The 13,336-nt window shown below is 54.2% G+C and overlaps 1 protein-coding gene across 1 annotated transcript in view; it reads left to right on the top strand.

Annotated features, from left to right (window-relative positions):
• Positions 1 to 13,336, top strand: part of RPTOR (regulatory associated protein of MTOR complex 1) — a 101,881-nt gene that overhangs the window by 43,815 nt on the left and 44,730 nt on the right. Inside the window, exons 10-16 of the mRNA XM_058817064.1 lie at positions 3,732 to 3,807; positions 5,340 to 5,441; positions 8,872 to 8,955; positions 9,868 to 9,978; positions 11,949 to 12,023; positions 12,482 to 12,547; positions 13,109 to 13,300. Of these exons, the coding sequence (XP_058673047.1) occupies positions 3,732 to 3,807; positions 5,340 to 5,441; positions 8,872 to 8,955; positions 9,868 to 9,978; positions 11,949 to 12,023; positions 12,482 to 12,547; positions 13,109 to 13,300 (706 nt within the window). The remainder of the gene's footprint in view (positions 1 to 3,731; positions 3,808 to 5,339; positions 5,442 to 8,871; positions 8,956 to 9,867; positions 9,979 to 11,948; positions 12,024 to 12,481; positions 12,548 to 13,108; positions 13,301 to 13,336) is intronic.

Here is a 13,336-nt window from a genome sequence, read left to right as displayed (position 1 = left end):
CCTGAGCTGGCATCTGGCACAGCTGTGACACAGCTGCTGGAGCTGGGAGCTGCTCTGCCTTTTCAAAACTCAACCCTTCAAGTTGGTTCTGGCCAATTCATTTGTATCCGCAGTATCCTTTTGAGCTGGAACTTGAGGAGAAGTGAGAATTTCCCTTTTTTGAGGGGGTATTTGACCCAGGAGCTGTCAGCCTCCTCCCTTCACCAAGCAGGGCAGTGGACTTTGGGTCAGGAGAGCTGATCTCTGTGGCTGTGCCCCTTGGACACAATCTGACCCGTTATTTCTGGTTTTCCTGCTTTTCTTGGCTTGAGTTGTGCCTCTCAGCCCCTTCCCCTGGGGCTGTGTCTGTGTGCTGCCCTCACTGCAGGGCCCTAATGCAGGATTAATATTAGCATGAATATTAATATCCATTGATTGGCTGTGCTGTGCAGCTGAGAGTGGCTCTGTCTGTGGTGCCTGAGCACAGAGCTCTGTCAGCACCTTGATCTGTGCTGTGATGGATGAGGCTTTGTGCATTACTGCTGCTGCCAGCTGCTTTTATTCACGGCCTCTGAAAAGACCTAATAATGTGTTTGGAAATATTTCCTAACACAGGTCATATATTAAACCCCAAGTGCCTTAATTATGCTTTGGAAGAGCTACAACCCATCCCTAACAGAAACACCGTGGTGTGTTTGCAGGCCATGAAATTTGGGTTGAAAGGAGCCATAATGTACTGCAAATCCAGGGAGCTGGAGATTGGGGCTGGAAACAAAACCATAATGCAGCAAGGCAATTGCAGGTGGAGCAGGATGGATCAGGGCTGCCCAGCCATCCCTCAGGGAAATGAGGAGCTGGAGCTGCACCCAAGCACTCAGGGCTCTGCAGGAGGAAGGTGGTTGTTGGGAGAGGCATTTGGAGCTGCTGAAGGATTAGATTAGTTCAGATTACACTGCAACCTGATATTTTTTGTGTCTCTGTGTTAGTCTTACCATCTCCAAGCCCCATTATCAGACTAGGACACTTTGCTGTGGCACAGAAATAGCAAAGCCTGTGCCCTAAGTCGTGGCTGGAGCAGGGGGATGTGCTGGGGGAAGAAAAGGATTTCAGATTGTGCCAGATATTCACAGCAATAACCAGTTTATAAAAATAGCTGTGTCTGAGCAGCTTCCAGCTGTGCCCTAAAGCAGCTTAGGGAGGTGACAGGGTGGCTGCCACACAGGTGAGCTGGGCTGTGTCACAGGGTATGGGTGGCACTGGGCTGTGTCACAGGGCATGGCTGGCACCGGGCTCCAGAACTGATGGGGAATGTCTTGCCCAACAGACCCAGTGGCCTGGGAAATATTTAATGGCTCCAGAAATGGGGCTTAGAAGGAGGAGCTGCCCCAGGGCTGAGGGGTGGCTTCAGCCTCCCTCCAGCTGCTCCTCCAGGCAGGGAACCTCCCGTTCCTGGTAGCTGGGTGGTGCCAGGTAATACCCAGCACTCCCAGGGGAAAAGAGAGCATCAAGAATACATTATTAAAAAAAAGAGCAGAGTTAAAAGCATTAGATATTGAGTCAGCCCAAAAATTTGAGTGTAAGAAAATCAGCCCCCAGGAGCTGCCAGCTAATGGGTACCCGTGGGTGCAGGCAGGCAGCTCTGACTGGGCTGGGACTCTGCTCTCAGAAATCTCACATCCCCAGTGCTCCTGGGGTTCCCCTGCCTGGCACTGGGTTTGGGCAGTGAACAGTCCCTGAGCAGGGCTGGTTTGTGCTCTCTCTGTTCCTGGGGTTCCACTGCCTGGCAGCTCCTGGGTTTGGGCAGTGAACAGGGCTGAGTTCCTGCTCTCTGAGTTCCCAGTCTCTCTGGGGGTTCCACTGCCTGGCTCCGGGTGGGTTTGGGCAGTGAACAGGGCTGAGTTCCTGCTCTCTGAGTTCCCAGTCTCTCTGGGGGTTCCACTGCCTGGCTCCGGGTGGGTTTGGGCAGTGAACAGGGCTGAGTTCCTGCTCTCAGTGCTCCTGGGGGTTCCACTGCCTGGCTCCGGGTGGGTTTGGGCAGTGAACAGTGCCTGAGCAGGGCTGGGACTCTGCCTTCTGTTCTTTGCTTAAGTCCAAACTTTGCAGCACTTCTGGGAAACAAGGAGGCAGCTGATGAGTCTGTGTTAAATTATTGAACATTCAGACAGTCCTGTTGCAGTGAAAGGGTGGTGGGCTGTGGTGGGGTCCCTCCACACACCATTCCTGCTGTGGTGCTGCCTTGGCTTTGGGATAAGCAAAATCCATTTTTGTAACTGAGTCAATCTTCCTGCTAAGGAGAGCTTTCAACTTTGTGCAATTACTGCAAGGTAATATTAAAAATAATCCTCTTTAACACCTTCTTTGATAGCATAACTCAGTGGAAGGCCTGGGTGTTTACAGGGTTGTCACCCCATGGATCCATCAGTGTGTCGCTGTCAGGGTGGAGGGCCTGGAGTTACTGGGGAGAGCAGTGAGGAGGGAGCAAAGAAAGATGTTGTGTCCCAAATGCAGTGAGAACAAATCTTGCAGAGCGCTTTGCAGGCAGCATCTCTGCTGAGGGGGTGCTCTGATCTCTGCCTTTCATAAATCACGGGTGGGATGCAGCTCCTCCCATCCTGGGTCCCTGTGCTCCCAAATTTATCTCTTGTTTGTGTGATGGGATTTGGGCAGCACGTCCACGGCGTGCCCACCTTTCCTGTTCCCTCCGGGATATTAAAGCTGCCAAACACTGCTCCTCATCCTCCTCCTCCTCCCAGCCGTCCCTGTCCCCAGCCCTGTGCCAGAGTTCTCCCCACCCTCCAGGGTATATCCCTTTCCCATTCGTTTGTGGCTTGCTTTGAATCCTGCAATTATTGTAACAGGAGTTTAATGCCATTGTCTGTGCAGCCAGCACAGTGAGTAACCTGTGTGTAACCCTGAGGCTCTGAGGAGGGAGCAGCTGTTGCACTGGTTGGAAGCAGAGAAGTTTTACTTTGGTTGCTGGTGTCCCATGGGCTGGGAGGATTTGTGTTTTGCACAGACAGAACGGGAGCAGCACTTCGGGTGGTTTGGAAGGGTTGGGGAATCATTTCAGGGCTGCTCTGGAACGGCTGGAGAAGCATTTGAAGCATTTGGCTTGAGCAGAGCCTCTTCCACAGCTGCCATTAATCAACAGCCCTTGCTTGTGGAGAGCAGGAGGGTTGAGGTTTCACGTTGTGGTTTTTGTTTGGGAAAGTTGGCAGAGCTTTGGATGGTTTGGGTGGTGTTGGCTCTGTGGCTCTTTCCAGCAGCCTGATTTTAGAAGCATCAAAAAGAGATTTCATTTTAATCTACTCCAATCTCTTTTCAAATTTTTTGTTTGTTCTTTCTGATAACACTTAAAGCCTTTGAGATCTGACCTCACAGGGCTGCTTTGGGCACTTCTGTAGCAGTATTAGTGCTGCTGACCTAAAATTACTGTGAGGAGCTCGGCATCTTCTGTGTGTGCTGCTGCAGTGAGTGACCCTCAGAATCCGTCTGTGGGCAGCCAAAATCAGAGCAGTTGTCTCTGCTCCCTGAACCATTCTCCTGCATAGTAAAACACCTCAAAGGCCCTGTGCGCTGACACTCTCCAGTGCTGCAGAAACTCCTTCAGGTGCTTTTCCCATTTCTCCCTGGAAACAGGGAATATTGAGCACTCCTGAGCCAGATAGCACTGCCCGCTTTCCCGGATGGTCACAATTCCAGTTTCCCTTGCTGTTCCTGAGGATAACCTGTGATTCCCTCTCTCCCTGCAGGCAAGCCTGGGACCTTGCTGTGGACATTTGCCTCTCCCAGCTGCCCACCATCATCGAGGAGGGAACTGCCTTCAGGGTGAGTGGGCGCTGTCCCAGGGTTGTTAACAGGAGTCACTGGGGGTTTTTCTGCTTTATTTAATCTCAGAAAACAAAAAATTTTAATATTCTATTTAATTTAAATTCCTTTATTCAGAATGGATTTTTCCTGATATTCCTTTGACATTCCATGAAGTGAAACTTCAAGTAATAATTGCTGTACAAGCTCAGGTCCCTGCTCCACCCTGATGTCTCTCTAATTTCAGCAGCATTTTTGCAGTTTATTTATATTCCCAAACTTCCCCAGGTTTCCTGGCTGTAATTGCAGCAGGAGAACTGTGGGCTCCTGCCAGGCTGGGGGCTGATGAGGATGCCCTGAGGCCTTTATCCTCCCACCCTTCCTTCCTCACTCTGTGCTCTGCTTTACAACGTAGAAAATACTATTTTTCCTCTCCTGGCTTACGTTCATTTTTACTTTCAGTCTCTAACAATGCCATTGGAGGCCTTTTTTATTAGTGTTAACCCTCAGCTGGGCATTCTCTGTCAATTCAGGAGATTTCTGAATGTTCTGGGGTGGGAAGAGGCAGAGACTGGCTGGGATCAGGCAGGAGGTCACGGACAAGAGTGGCCATTCTCAGCTGGACATCGATTCAGGGTGGGCTGGGAGCAATTTCCAGGCTGCTTTTCGGGCCTGACAAATGGGGTTTGGTGTGGATTTGGGCTGGAGTGGAGGCAGGCTCAGCCTCAGAGAGCAGCCGGGTCCAGCCTGGGTGGTGCTGGCCAGGAGCAGGGAAGGGACAGTGCCCGTGGTCACTGTGGCCACTGGCAGGGCTGGGCAGCAGCTGGGTGAGGCACAGGGACCTGCTGGGGGCTGCCAGTGCAGCCTGGCCTGGCACAGCCTCGGGGCTGGGGTGCATCAGCGGCACATCTCAAACCTCTCCTGGCTGTTCCAGGCTGTTCCTGCCTGCTCAGAGCTGGCAAACACAATAACCTGGTGGGGAAGGGGCTGGGGGCTCCCAGTGCTCCCATAGGGATGGGTCTGGGCTGGGTTTCTCTCCCTCCTCCATCTCTGCCCTCCCTCCTTCCCCACTGATTCTTGTTTCTCTGTGGGTTCCTGCTGAGCGCTTTGGTCAGTGCATTGTCACCCCGGGTTTGCAGCACATCCTCAGGGTGATGGATGGATGAGGAATCTGTTCTCATTGCACCTGGGCTGTGCCTGCCTGGCTGGGGCAGAGGCAGCTCTGAGTGCTGCTGCAGGAGTGAAACGGCCTCTGCAGAGCAGATAAATCCTCTGCTGCTCCATCTGCTGCTCTGGGGAGAGCAGCCAGCTTCCCCAGGACCTTTGTGCTCACTTTTCCCCTTTCTCTCCCCTTCCCTCCTTCTCCCCACCACATTTAAGGGATGTGTGCCTGCTCAGTCTTTGGGGAGGTTTTGCGCCTTTAGAAACCCCGAGCAAACACGAGTCAGTTCCGAAGCACAAACCTGGGAAACGGTGAGGGCCAGGGGTGCCAGAGCTCCTGCCTGCCCTCCCTGGTGTTTAACCCAGGCTGCTGTCCCTGTCTGCTCCCCCAGCACAGCCCCTTCTTCGCCGAGCAGCTCACGGCATTCCAGGTGTGGCTGACCATGGGCGTGGAGAACCGCAACCCCCCGGAGCAGCTGCCCATCGTGCTGCAGGTCAGTGCTGGGCCTGGGGGGGTCCCTGTCTGTGCAGGGGTGTCCTGTCTGTGCCAGGAGTGTCCCTGTCCATGCCAGGGGTGTCCCTGCCTCTCCCTGTCTGTCCCAGGGGGGTCCCTGCTATGCCATGGGAGTCCCTGCCCATGCCACGGGTGTCCCTGCCTTTCCCTGTCCCTACCAGGGGTGTCCCTGTCACTCCCTGCCCATGCCAGAGGGATCCCTGCCTCTCCCTGTCCATGCCAAGGGTGTTCCTGTCCATGCCAGGGGTGTCCCTGCCTGTCCCAAGGGTGTCCCTGTCACTCCCTGCCCATGCCAGGGGTGTCCCTACCTCTCCATGTCTGGCTCTGCTGCCTCTCTGAGAGCAGCACATCTTCCTTGTCCCTCCTCTGGCACCTCCTCTGTGTCCCAGCTCTGTCAGGCAGAGACTTTTATCTTGCCATTTGCAGAAAGTGGAAGTTACTGGAGCATAAATCGTTTGGAAATGTCTTTTATCCCTCTGGTACAGCCTGGGGAGTGCTCCCTTTAATGTGGGGCTGGAGCCCTGCTGCAGGAGCATCCAGCTCTGCACAGCTGCAGGGTGGGGGACACTGCTCAGATGAGGCAGAGCTCTCGTGTTGGAAGGAGAGGAAATCCAGGGGAAGCAGATCTCAGTGTTTGAGGTGATGTTCCATGGCAGGGCCAGGATTGCAGCTGTCATCTGCAGCCTGCTCTGGCCTCCCCTCCCCTGCAGTTTGTGCTGACAGAAATAATACAGACCCCAGCCAGGCACCTGTGGGCAGCACAATTTAAAGCTTTTCTCTTAAAGGAATGTTCCTTGTCCAGGGATCTGGGAGGAGAGTTTCCTTCCCTGTCAGCTGGGCCTGTGACTGACAGCACCATCCATCTCTGCAGGACCAGATTTTAATTTCCTGAGTCTCCCAAGCCTTGGGAGATGAGGTGGATAAGCAGATGTGTGGTTTGTCTCTGTCACTGCCATGGAGGCAGGCAGGATTGTGCTCCAGCTCCAACTTTGCTGCTTTCCAAGGGATTGTTTGGCACCAGCAGGCTGTGCAGGAGCGTGACTGCAGTGGAACTGAGAGGTCACCTGGCAAAGGAACCTGTGTTCCTGCCTGGAGCAGTCTGAGCCGGGACAGTGTAATTGTTGTTATAATTATAGCACATTAATTGTACAGTGCAATGAGATGGGCTGGTAACAGGTCTGAGCATCCTGAGAACCCAAACCCAGCTGATCCAGGGCAGGAAGGGAGGGAGTTTCAGACCCCAGGGAGAGGGAGCAGCAGCAGCAGCACACACAGCCTGGCCAGCTTTGATCCCTGTGGGATTCACTCTGTGGCATCTCCTGTGCACAGACACTGCAGGCCTGACTCCATCCTGCCTCTGTGAGGAGCTGCCTGCTAAAACACAGCCTGTGCCATGGCCCTGAGCCCCTGTGTCCTGGCTGGTCCCTAATTTGGGTGTTGGGTGGAATTAACTCCCCATTTCTGCCTGGTGATGCAGGGCTGGTGTGGGGGGTGGCACAGCAGCACCTCCAGCATCCACCAGAAGGAATAATGGAATGAAAGAGATGTCCCCCATCCTGCCCCCAGGCTCTGCAATGTCTCAGCCTGGGCTCAGGGTGTTGTGCAGAGCCACTGGGGAGCTGGGAATGGGAAATCCTGCGAGGCCAGGGCTTTGTTTGGGGTGACAATGGCAAACCAGAGCCTTTCCCAGTGAGTCCCAGAGCCTTTCCAGTCAGCCCCAGAGTGCTCTGGGGGGATGTGCTGAGAGGGCAGAGTGTGGAGCTGGGGGTTCCCCCAGGCATCCTTTGCAGTCAGTTCCCTTTCCTGACAGAGTTTGGGTCCCTTAGTTTCTCTGCAGGCTGCAGGGTGCCAGCTGTGCCATGTCTGTGCCCCCTGCCAGCTCCTGCTGCTGCCCCAGCCCTGTTCCAGCCTCCCCTGCTCTCTGCTCCTGCTGCAATCCCCAGTGCTGCCCCTGTTATTGCTGGGCTGCCTGATGGGATAGGCTGGTGCCAACCAGGGCAGGATGACCAAAGTCCTCTCTCCTGTCACCTGTCCTGGGATCTGAGCTCTGATATTCAGTGAGCCCACAGCAGCAGTTATCACATCCCCCTGCTCTCTTCTGGACTTTTCCTGCACCACCTCAGTGCCCAGTACCAGTCACCCAGAGTGTGAGATGTGAGCCAAGCAATTTAGTTATTCTTCAGTATTAAACATGAAAAATAATCTCATTTCAATATGCAGCATGCAAACACACTGAGGAGGGGATGGAATTGGGGAGGTAAATCAAGGAGCCTCTTTCCCTGAGATCCATGCTGAAGGATGTTCCTCAATTTAAACTGAGGATTAAACGTTGCATTCCAATATCTTACATCTGTTAAGGAGATTAAGAACTGCAAGTCTATCTGTTAATATTTCACACCAGGCTAGGTATAAGCCAGCAAAGCACCACCTCATTAGCGTTGTCAGACTCCGTTTTAATGAGATTTTTATTAACGACCAACATGACCTTTTGCTCCCTCTTAAGTCTGTGCTATTGATTTGCCAAGGAAAACAAAGCCTCTCCCTGTGCTCCTGAGCCTGGGGAGCAGAGGGAGCCTGGGCTGAGCTGTCCCTTGGCTCCTGCTGCAGGAACCACCCAGGGAAAGGCAGCTGGGACCCTCAGGGATTGCTGCACCAGGGACATAGCAGGGTGCCAGGCTGTCAGAGACCCTGCACAGGGGCATTGCAGGGTGCCAGAGACCCTGCACAGGGGCATTGCAGGGTGCCAGGCTGTCAGAGACCCTGCACAGGGGCATTGCAGGGTGCCAGAGACCCTGCACAGGGGCATTGCAGGGTGCCAGGCTGTCAGAGACCCTGCACAGGGGCATTGCAGGGTGCCAGGCTGTCAGAGGCCCAAGAGAAGTAAAGAGAGTGGTAAAGAGAGAGAAGGCAAGAACGTGGTAAAAAGGAGGAGAGGAAGAGTAAAGGAGTAAGAGAGAAGACGAAAGAATAAAAGAGAGAATGAGGGGTTCCTGTTACAGTAAATCTTCTGTGCTGAATATTCTGATTCTCACCAACCAATCTAATACAAAATACAAATCCTATAGCATTTACACACAGCCTATAAGAATCATTACATTACGACACTGTGTTACATTTTAAATCCTAAAAACTCCTCTTTGGGCCCTTCTGCCAAGCTGCAGGGTCTGCTGTGACCCTTGGGCCTGTCTGCAAGCAGAGGGTGTTGTTCCATCAAAAGGGGATCTCCTTCAGCTGGCCACACCATTGTTTTCCAGTTGTTCAGTAACTGAGGGATCTCAAAGCTTGCTTTCATTTCAATCTCACTCACAGTTTCATATTCCCAAAATCTTTTCCCATGCAATCATATTGGTAAGGCTGTCCTGCTTGCCGTCCCCCAGGCAGTGACCCCTTGTCCCTTGCTGTCCCTGCAGGTGCTGCTGAGCCAGGTGCACCGGCTGCGAGCGCTGGATCTGCTGGGCAGGTTCCTGGACCTGGGGCCCTGGGCTGTCAGTCTGGTGCGTGGGGGCTGCCGTGGGCTCCATCCCTCCCTCCCTGTGCCCTGCAGGGCGATGGGTGCATGCTGCCTGAGGGCAGGGAGCTGGGCAGCACAGCACAGCCCTGACAGTGAGCCGGCCGCGTGCTGGGAAAGGGAGAGGTGTCACAGTGTCACACGGGCTCGTGTTCATCACACCCTGCCCAGTGCAGCCAGGGGAGCTCCCAGGGAGCAGCTGAGTGGGAAATAATGTCAGGGACAAACCAGGAGGAAATGTATAAAATAAATAGCCAAAAAAGCACATGCGTTTATTATGTGTTCTTTCGGCTTACTGGCTGCATCATTTTCTTCTCCTCCTTGATCTGTTTGGTGTCTGGGTTTTACAAGCTCTTGTGAGCAGGCAGCAGCTGCATTCTGCAGTTTGCAAAGTGGTAGCACAGTGTGGAGCATAAATAAGAATTAAACAGGAGCAGTTTAAAGCACTCCCGTAAATGGAGCTGTTTGATGATAAAAGTGATGAAGATGAAGCAGCAGCTGGTCCTGGAGCAGCTCAGTGATGGCACTTTGTAGTGCTGGGCTTTACCTCCTCCTGGAGAGACCTGGTAATTCCCAGAGGGAAGGCTGGGATTCCTGAACGCTGTGTTGAGCTGGGAGAGGCAGCAGGGCTGAGGGAGGTGAGGATGAGGAGCACAAAACAGCCCAGGTGTGAGGAGAGGAGGCTGGGCTGGGTTAACTCAGGGTCTCCATGGACCCAGGTCTGGAAGTACCTGGTGCCATTCAGGGTGAAAATAACAACAGACAAACACTGGGGATCCCCTCTTTTTGGGGAATTGCTTCCTAGCAGGTTTCTCAGCTGTGTCTGTAACAATGCTGCACCCTGGGCCCTGCTGAGTGATTTGGGTTTTACTGACAGGGATTTGCTCTCTCCCTCCAGGCCCTCTCTGTTGGCATCTTCCCCTATGTGCTGAAGCTGCTGCAGAGCTCAGCCCGTGAGCTGAGGCCTCTCCTGGTGTTCATCTGGGCCAAGATCCTGGCAGTGGACAGTGTGAGTATTCCTGCCCCAGGCACAGCCCTGCTGCTGGGCTTGCACATAAACAATGCAGCTGGTGAGTGACTGCAGGTGAATTTGTGGAGTGCTGTCTCTGACTCAGTGGTTTGGGGGTGCAATTAGTGGAGCACTGTACAATTGTTAGGAGAGGTGCTCACATTCATTCAGGCACAATTGGAAGTCCATGTGGAATGTCTGAACTGCTGTGGATGTTGGATCTCTCCTCTTTGGGGGTTATTTTTGTGTCTCTCCTGCACTTCAGTATGGAGCACAGCACTGAATTCGTGAAGGTTTTCCTGCTGTTGATCCAGCATTGTCAGGTTTAGTTTTATGACAATATTTTCATTAACATGCTAAGAGGATTTGGGAAAGCAAAGAAAATGAGAACTATTCATCTCAGAGCTCTTCTGGAAAGCTCATTCGTGGTGCCTCAGCCCCAGGTGTGTGCAGGGCTCAGGTGTGATTCCCATGTGCTGTCCTGCCCCTCACACCTTCCCTCCCATGCTCTGGCACTGCCTCACTTGTTAGTAGGCTGAGCTTTACAGCAAAACACACCAAAACACCACTCTGAACGGGTGGGTTTGGGTTTCTTTGTGCTGTTTCACTCCCCCATTCCAGCAGCACATGGTGGGAGTGGGAGGGAGCAGGAGGAGGTGCTGAGGATGCTGCTGGGGGGGCACAGGCAGCAGCTCCCTGCAAGCAGAATATGTGCTGTGAGTCTGGACTGGCACGGGCAGCCTGCAGCCTGGCTGGGTCGGGCTGTGCTCCCACTGCCACAGGAGCTGTTTATTCCCTCAGCAGGAGCAGGAGGAGGTGTCAGTGCTGCTGGGCTGCCCTGTGTTGCCAGCATGGAGGGGTCCAGGTGTGTTCCTGCTCCCTCCTGAGCCCCAGGGGCTGGGCAGCAGGGGCAGGGCAGCACGGTGGCCTGGGCAGCTCCCTGTGCTGCTGTCCAGGGGGAAGGCACCCCCACCCCACTAATCCCTGCTCTTATCCTAATCGAGACAACAAGCCTGCTCATTCTCCCATTAGCACTGGGGGAATGCCTGACAGCCAAGCTCACTGCAGGCCACCTTCTCATCCAGCTCGTCTCTGCACCCACAGCAGCCTTGTTCCCCACAGTAGCAGCAGTTTCACTCCTAACCTTACTAGTTCTCAGCTTACTAACTACCCTCGAGGTAGCAGTAGTGATAATCCAAGCCTATGTTTTCGTACTCCTGCTGAGCCTCTGCCTGCCCAGGAGCTGTTTCTGTGTGAGGAACACACGGTGCTGACCCTGGCAGGCTCTGAGAGCAGCCTGGGCTGAGCAGGGCTCGGGGAAGCCTCTCCTGTAGCTGCAGCCTGGCAGCAGTCCAGGCCCTCTGCTCCTGCCTCTGCCAAACCAGCAGCTTCCCTCTCCTCAGCACTAAAATATTCCCTTGCATCTCTGCCTTGCCACCCCCCCTCCCCTTTCAGCAATCAGTTCCCTCCTTCCCCTTCTCCTCCTGATGAAAAATGCATGATCCTGTCCCGTGCCACAGGGAGCTGTGCCAAGTCAGGGCTTCCTCCTTTCCATTTTCACTTTCTCCACGTGGATCCTCTCAGAGTGACCCCAGAAGTGGAGCCTGAACTGGTGTGTCAGCCCAGCCCTGAGTTCCCCCTGTGCCCCCAGGGCCTGCTCTGCAGCCTGGGCTGCCTCTGGTGGGACACACAAATTCCTGGGGAGGTTCAGCGTGCCCCAGAGGTGGCTGCTCTGGCTCCTGCCCACACAGGGCTCCCATTTCCTGCTGTCTGTGGCACTCTGGCAGTGCCAGAGCCTTCCCTGCCCTGCCCCTTGTCTGGTGCAGCCCACAGGAAGGGCTTGAGCTTCATCTGGCTTCTCAAATGGAAACAAGGTGGGAGAAAAATGAGAAATGAAAGGTTTGTGGGTCATTGGAGGAAGGAATGTGTGTGTTGTGGTTCTCACTGTGCTTTTCTTGTCTCTCTTCCAGTCGTGCCAGGCTGACCTGGTGAAGGACAATGGGCACAAGTATTTCCTCTCAGTCCTGGCAGACCCCTACATGCCAGTAAGGACAAGTCACATTTATTCAGGCTCTTTGGCATTTCCTTGCCTGTTTTAGCTGGTGTTCTGCAGTTCTGGTGCCATGTGGGGCTGCCTCCCCTGCAGTGGCACCCAGAGCTGGGCTGTGGGCACGGGCACCACCCAGCCCGGGCTGTGCAAACTGCTCTGGGCTTCTCAAAGCAGGGGGTTGCAGCTGGGGCTCCAGGTGCCTGCTGGAGCAGGGAACTGCCCCACAGCTCTGGCAATTCCCTCTGCAGCAGCTGGGTTCCCATAAGGGTGTTTGGGGTCTCCCCAGAGCTGGCTGGGAACATGCTGGGGTGTAACAGGGCCTAGAAATGGGAAGGAAAGCTGGGATTTTCTCATTCTTTCCCATGGCACAACCTGCTCTGGGGCTGATGCCCTGTTGGAGGGTGGGCTGTGGCTGTTCTGCCCCCAGCTCAGCTCACTCCGTGCTGTTTTCAGGCTGAGCACAGGACCATGACAGCGTTCATCCTGGCTGTGATTGTCAACAACTACAACACGGGGCAGGTGAGTCCCAGAGCCCTTCCCCTCATCATCCTCTGCCACCTCTCTGTGCCTCGTGCCTGGCTTTGTGCAGCTGTCCTGGCTTGCACTAAACCTGAGCTTGGAAACAGAACCGGGACGTTGGTTTTTGTTATTTCTGTGTGGATGAAGAGAAGAACTGGCCTGGAGATGTGACAGGCATTCTGTACCCAGCCCCTGGCAGTGGGGCACAAGGACAGGGTCCCTGCACAGCCACTGGCACAGGAAGGGTTCTGGTGCTGTCCTGATGGCTGGGAATGCTCTGTGCATTGAGCCATAAACCCCGGGGCTCTCACAGGTGCAAGGAACGTTTCCAAAGAAGAAAAACCAAGCTTTATGCATTGCAGAAAGCATTTTAATGCTCAACTATCTAATCAGCTCTAGCTGCCTTTCCCTTCGTGCTGCTGGTGTCTGTAACAAAATCAGTCTGGAACCACTGAACGATTATTTTCTCTTGGCTTCCTGACTCCTTCAGAAACAGTCTGGTTGTGCGGGGACGGGGTGGGAAGCTGTCATCCCAAACAAAAGGCTCGGTTTGTGTTGCAGGAGGCGTGCCTGCAGGGGAACCTGATAGCGATCTGCCTGGAGCAGCTGAACGATCCCCACCCGCTCCTCAGGCAGTGGGTGGCCATTTGTCTGGGCAGGATCTGGCAGAACTTCGACTCAGCCAGGTGGTGTGGAGTGAGAGACAGCGCCCATGAGAAGCTCTACAGCCTTCTGTCGGACCCAATCCCAGAGGTAAAACTCCAGCTCTCCTGTGAGCCCCACTGGAGC

Source organism: Ammospiza caudacuta, chromosome 19, assembly GCF_027887145.1.
Source record: "Ammospiza caudacuta isolate bAmmCau1 chromosome 19, bAmmCau1.pri, whole genome shotgun sequence".
NCBI classification, from domain to species: domain Eukaryota; kingdom Metazoa; phylum Chordata; class Aves; order Passeriformes; family Passerellidae; genus Ammospiza; species Ammospiza caudacuta.
This window is presented reverse-complemented; position numbering and strand designations above follow the sequence as displayed.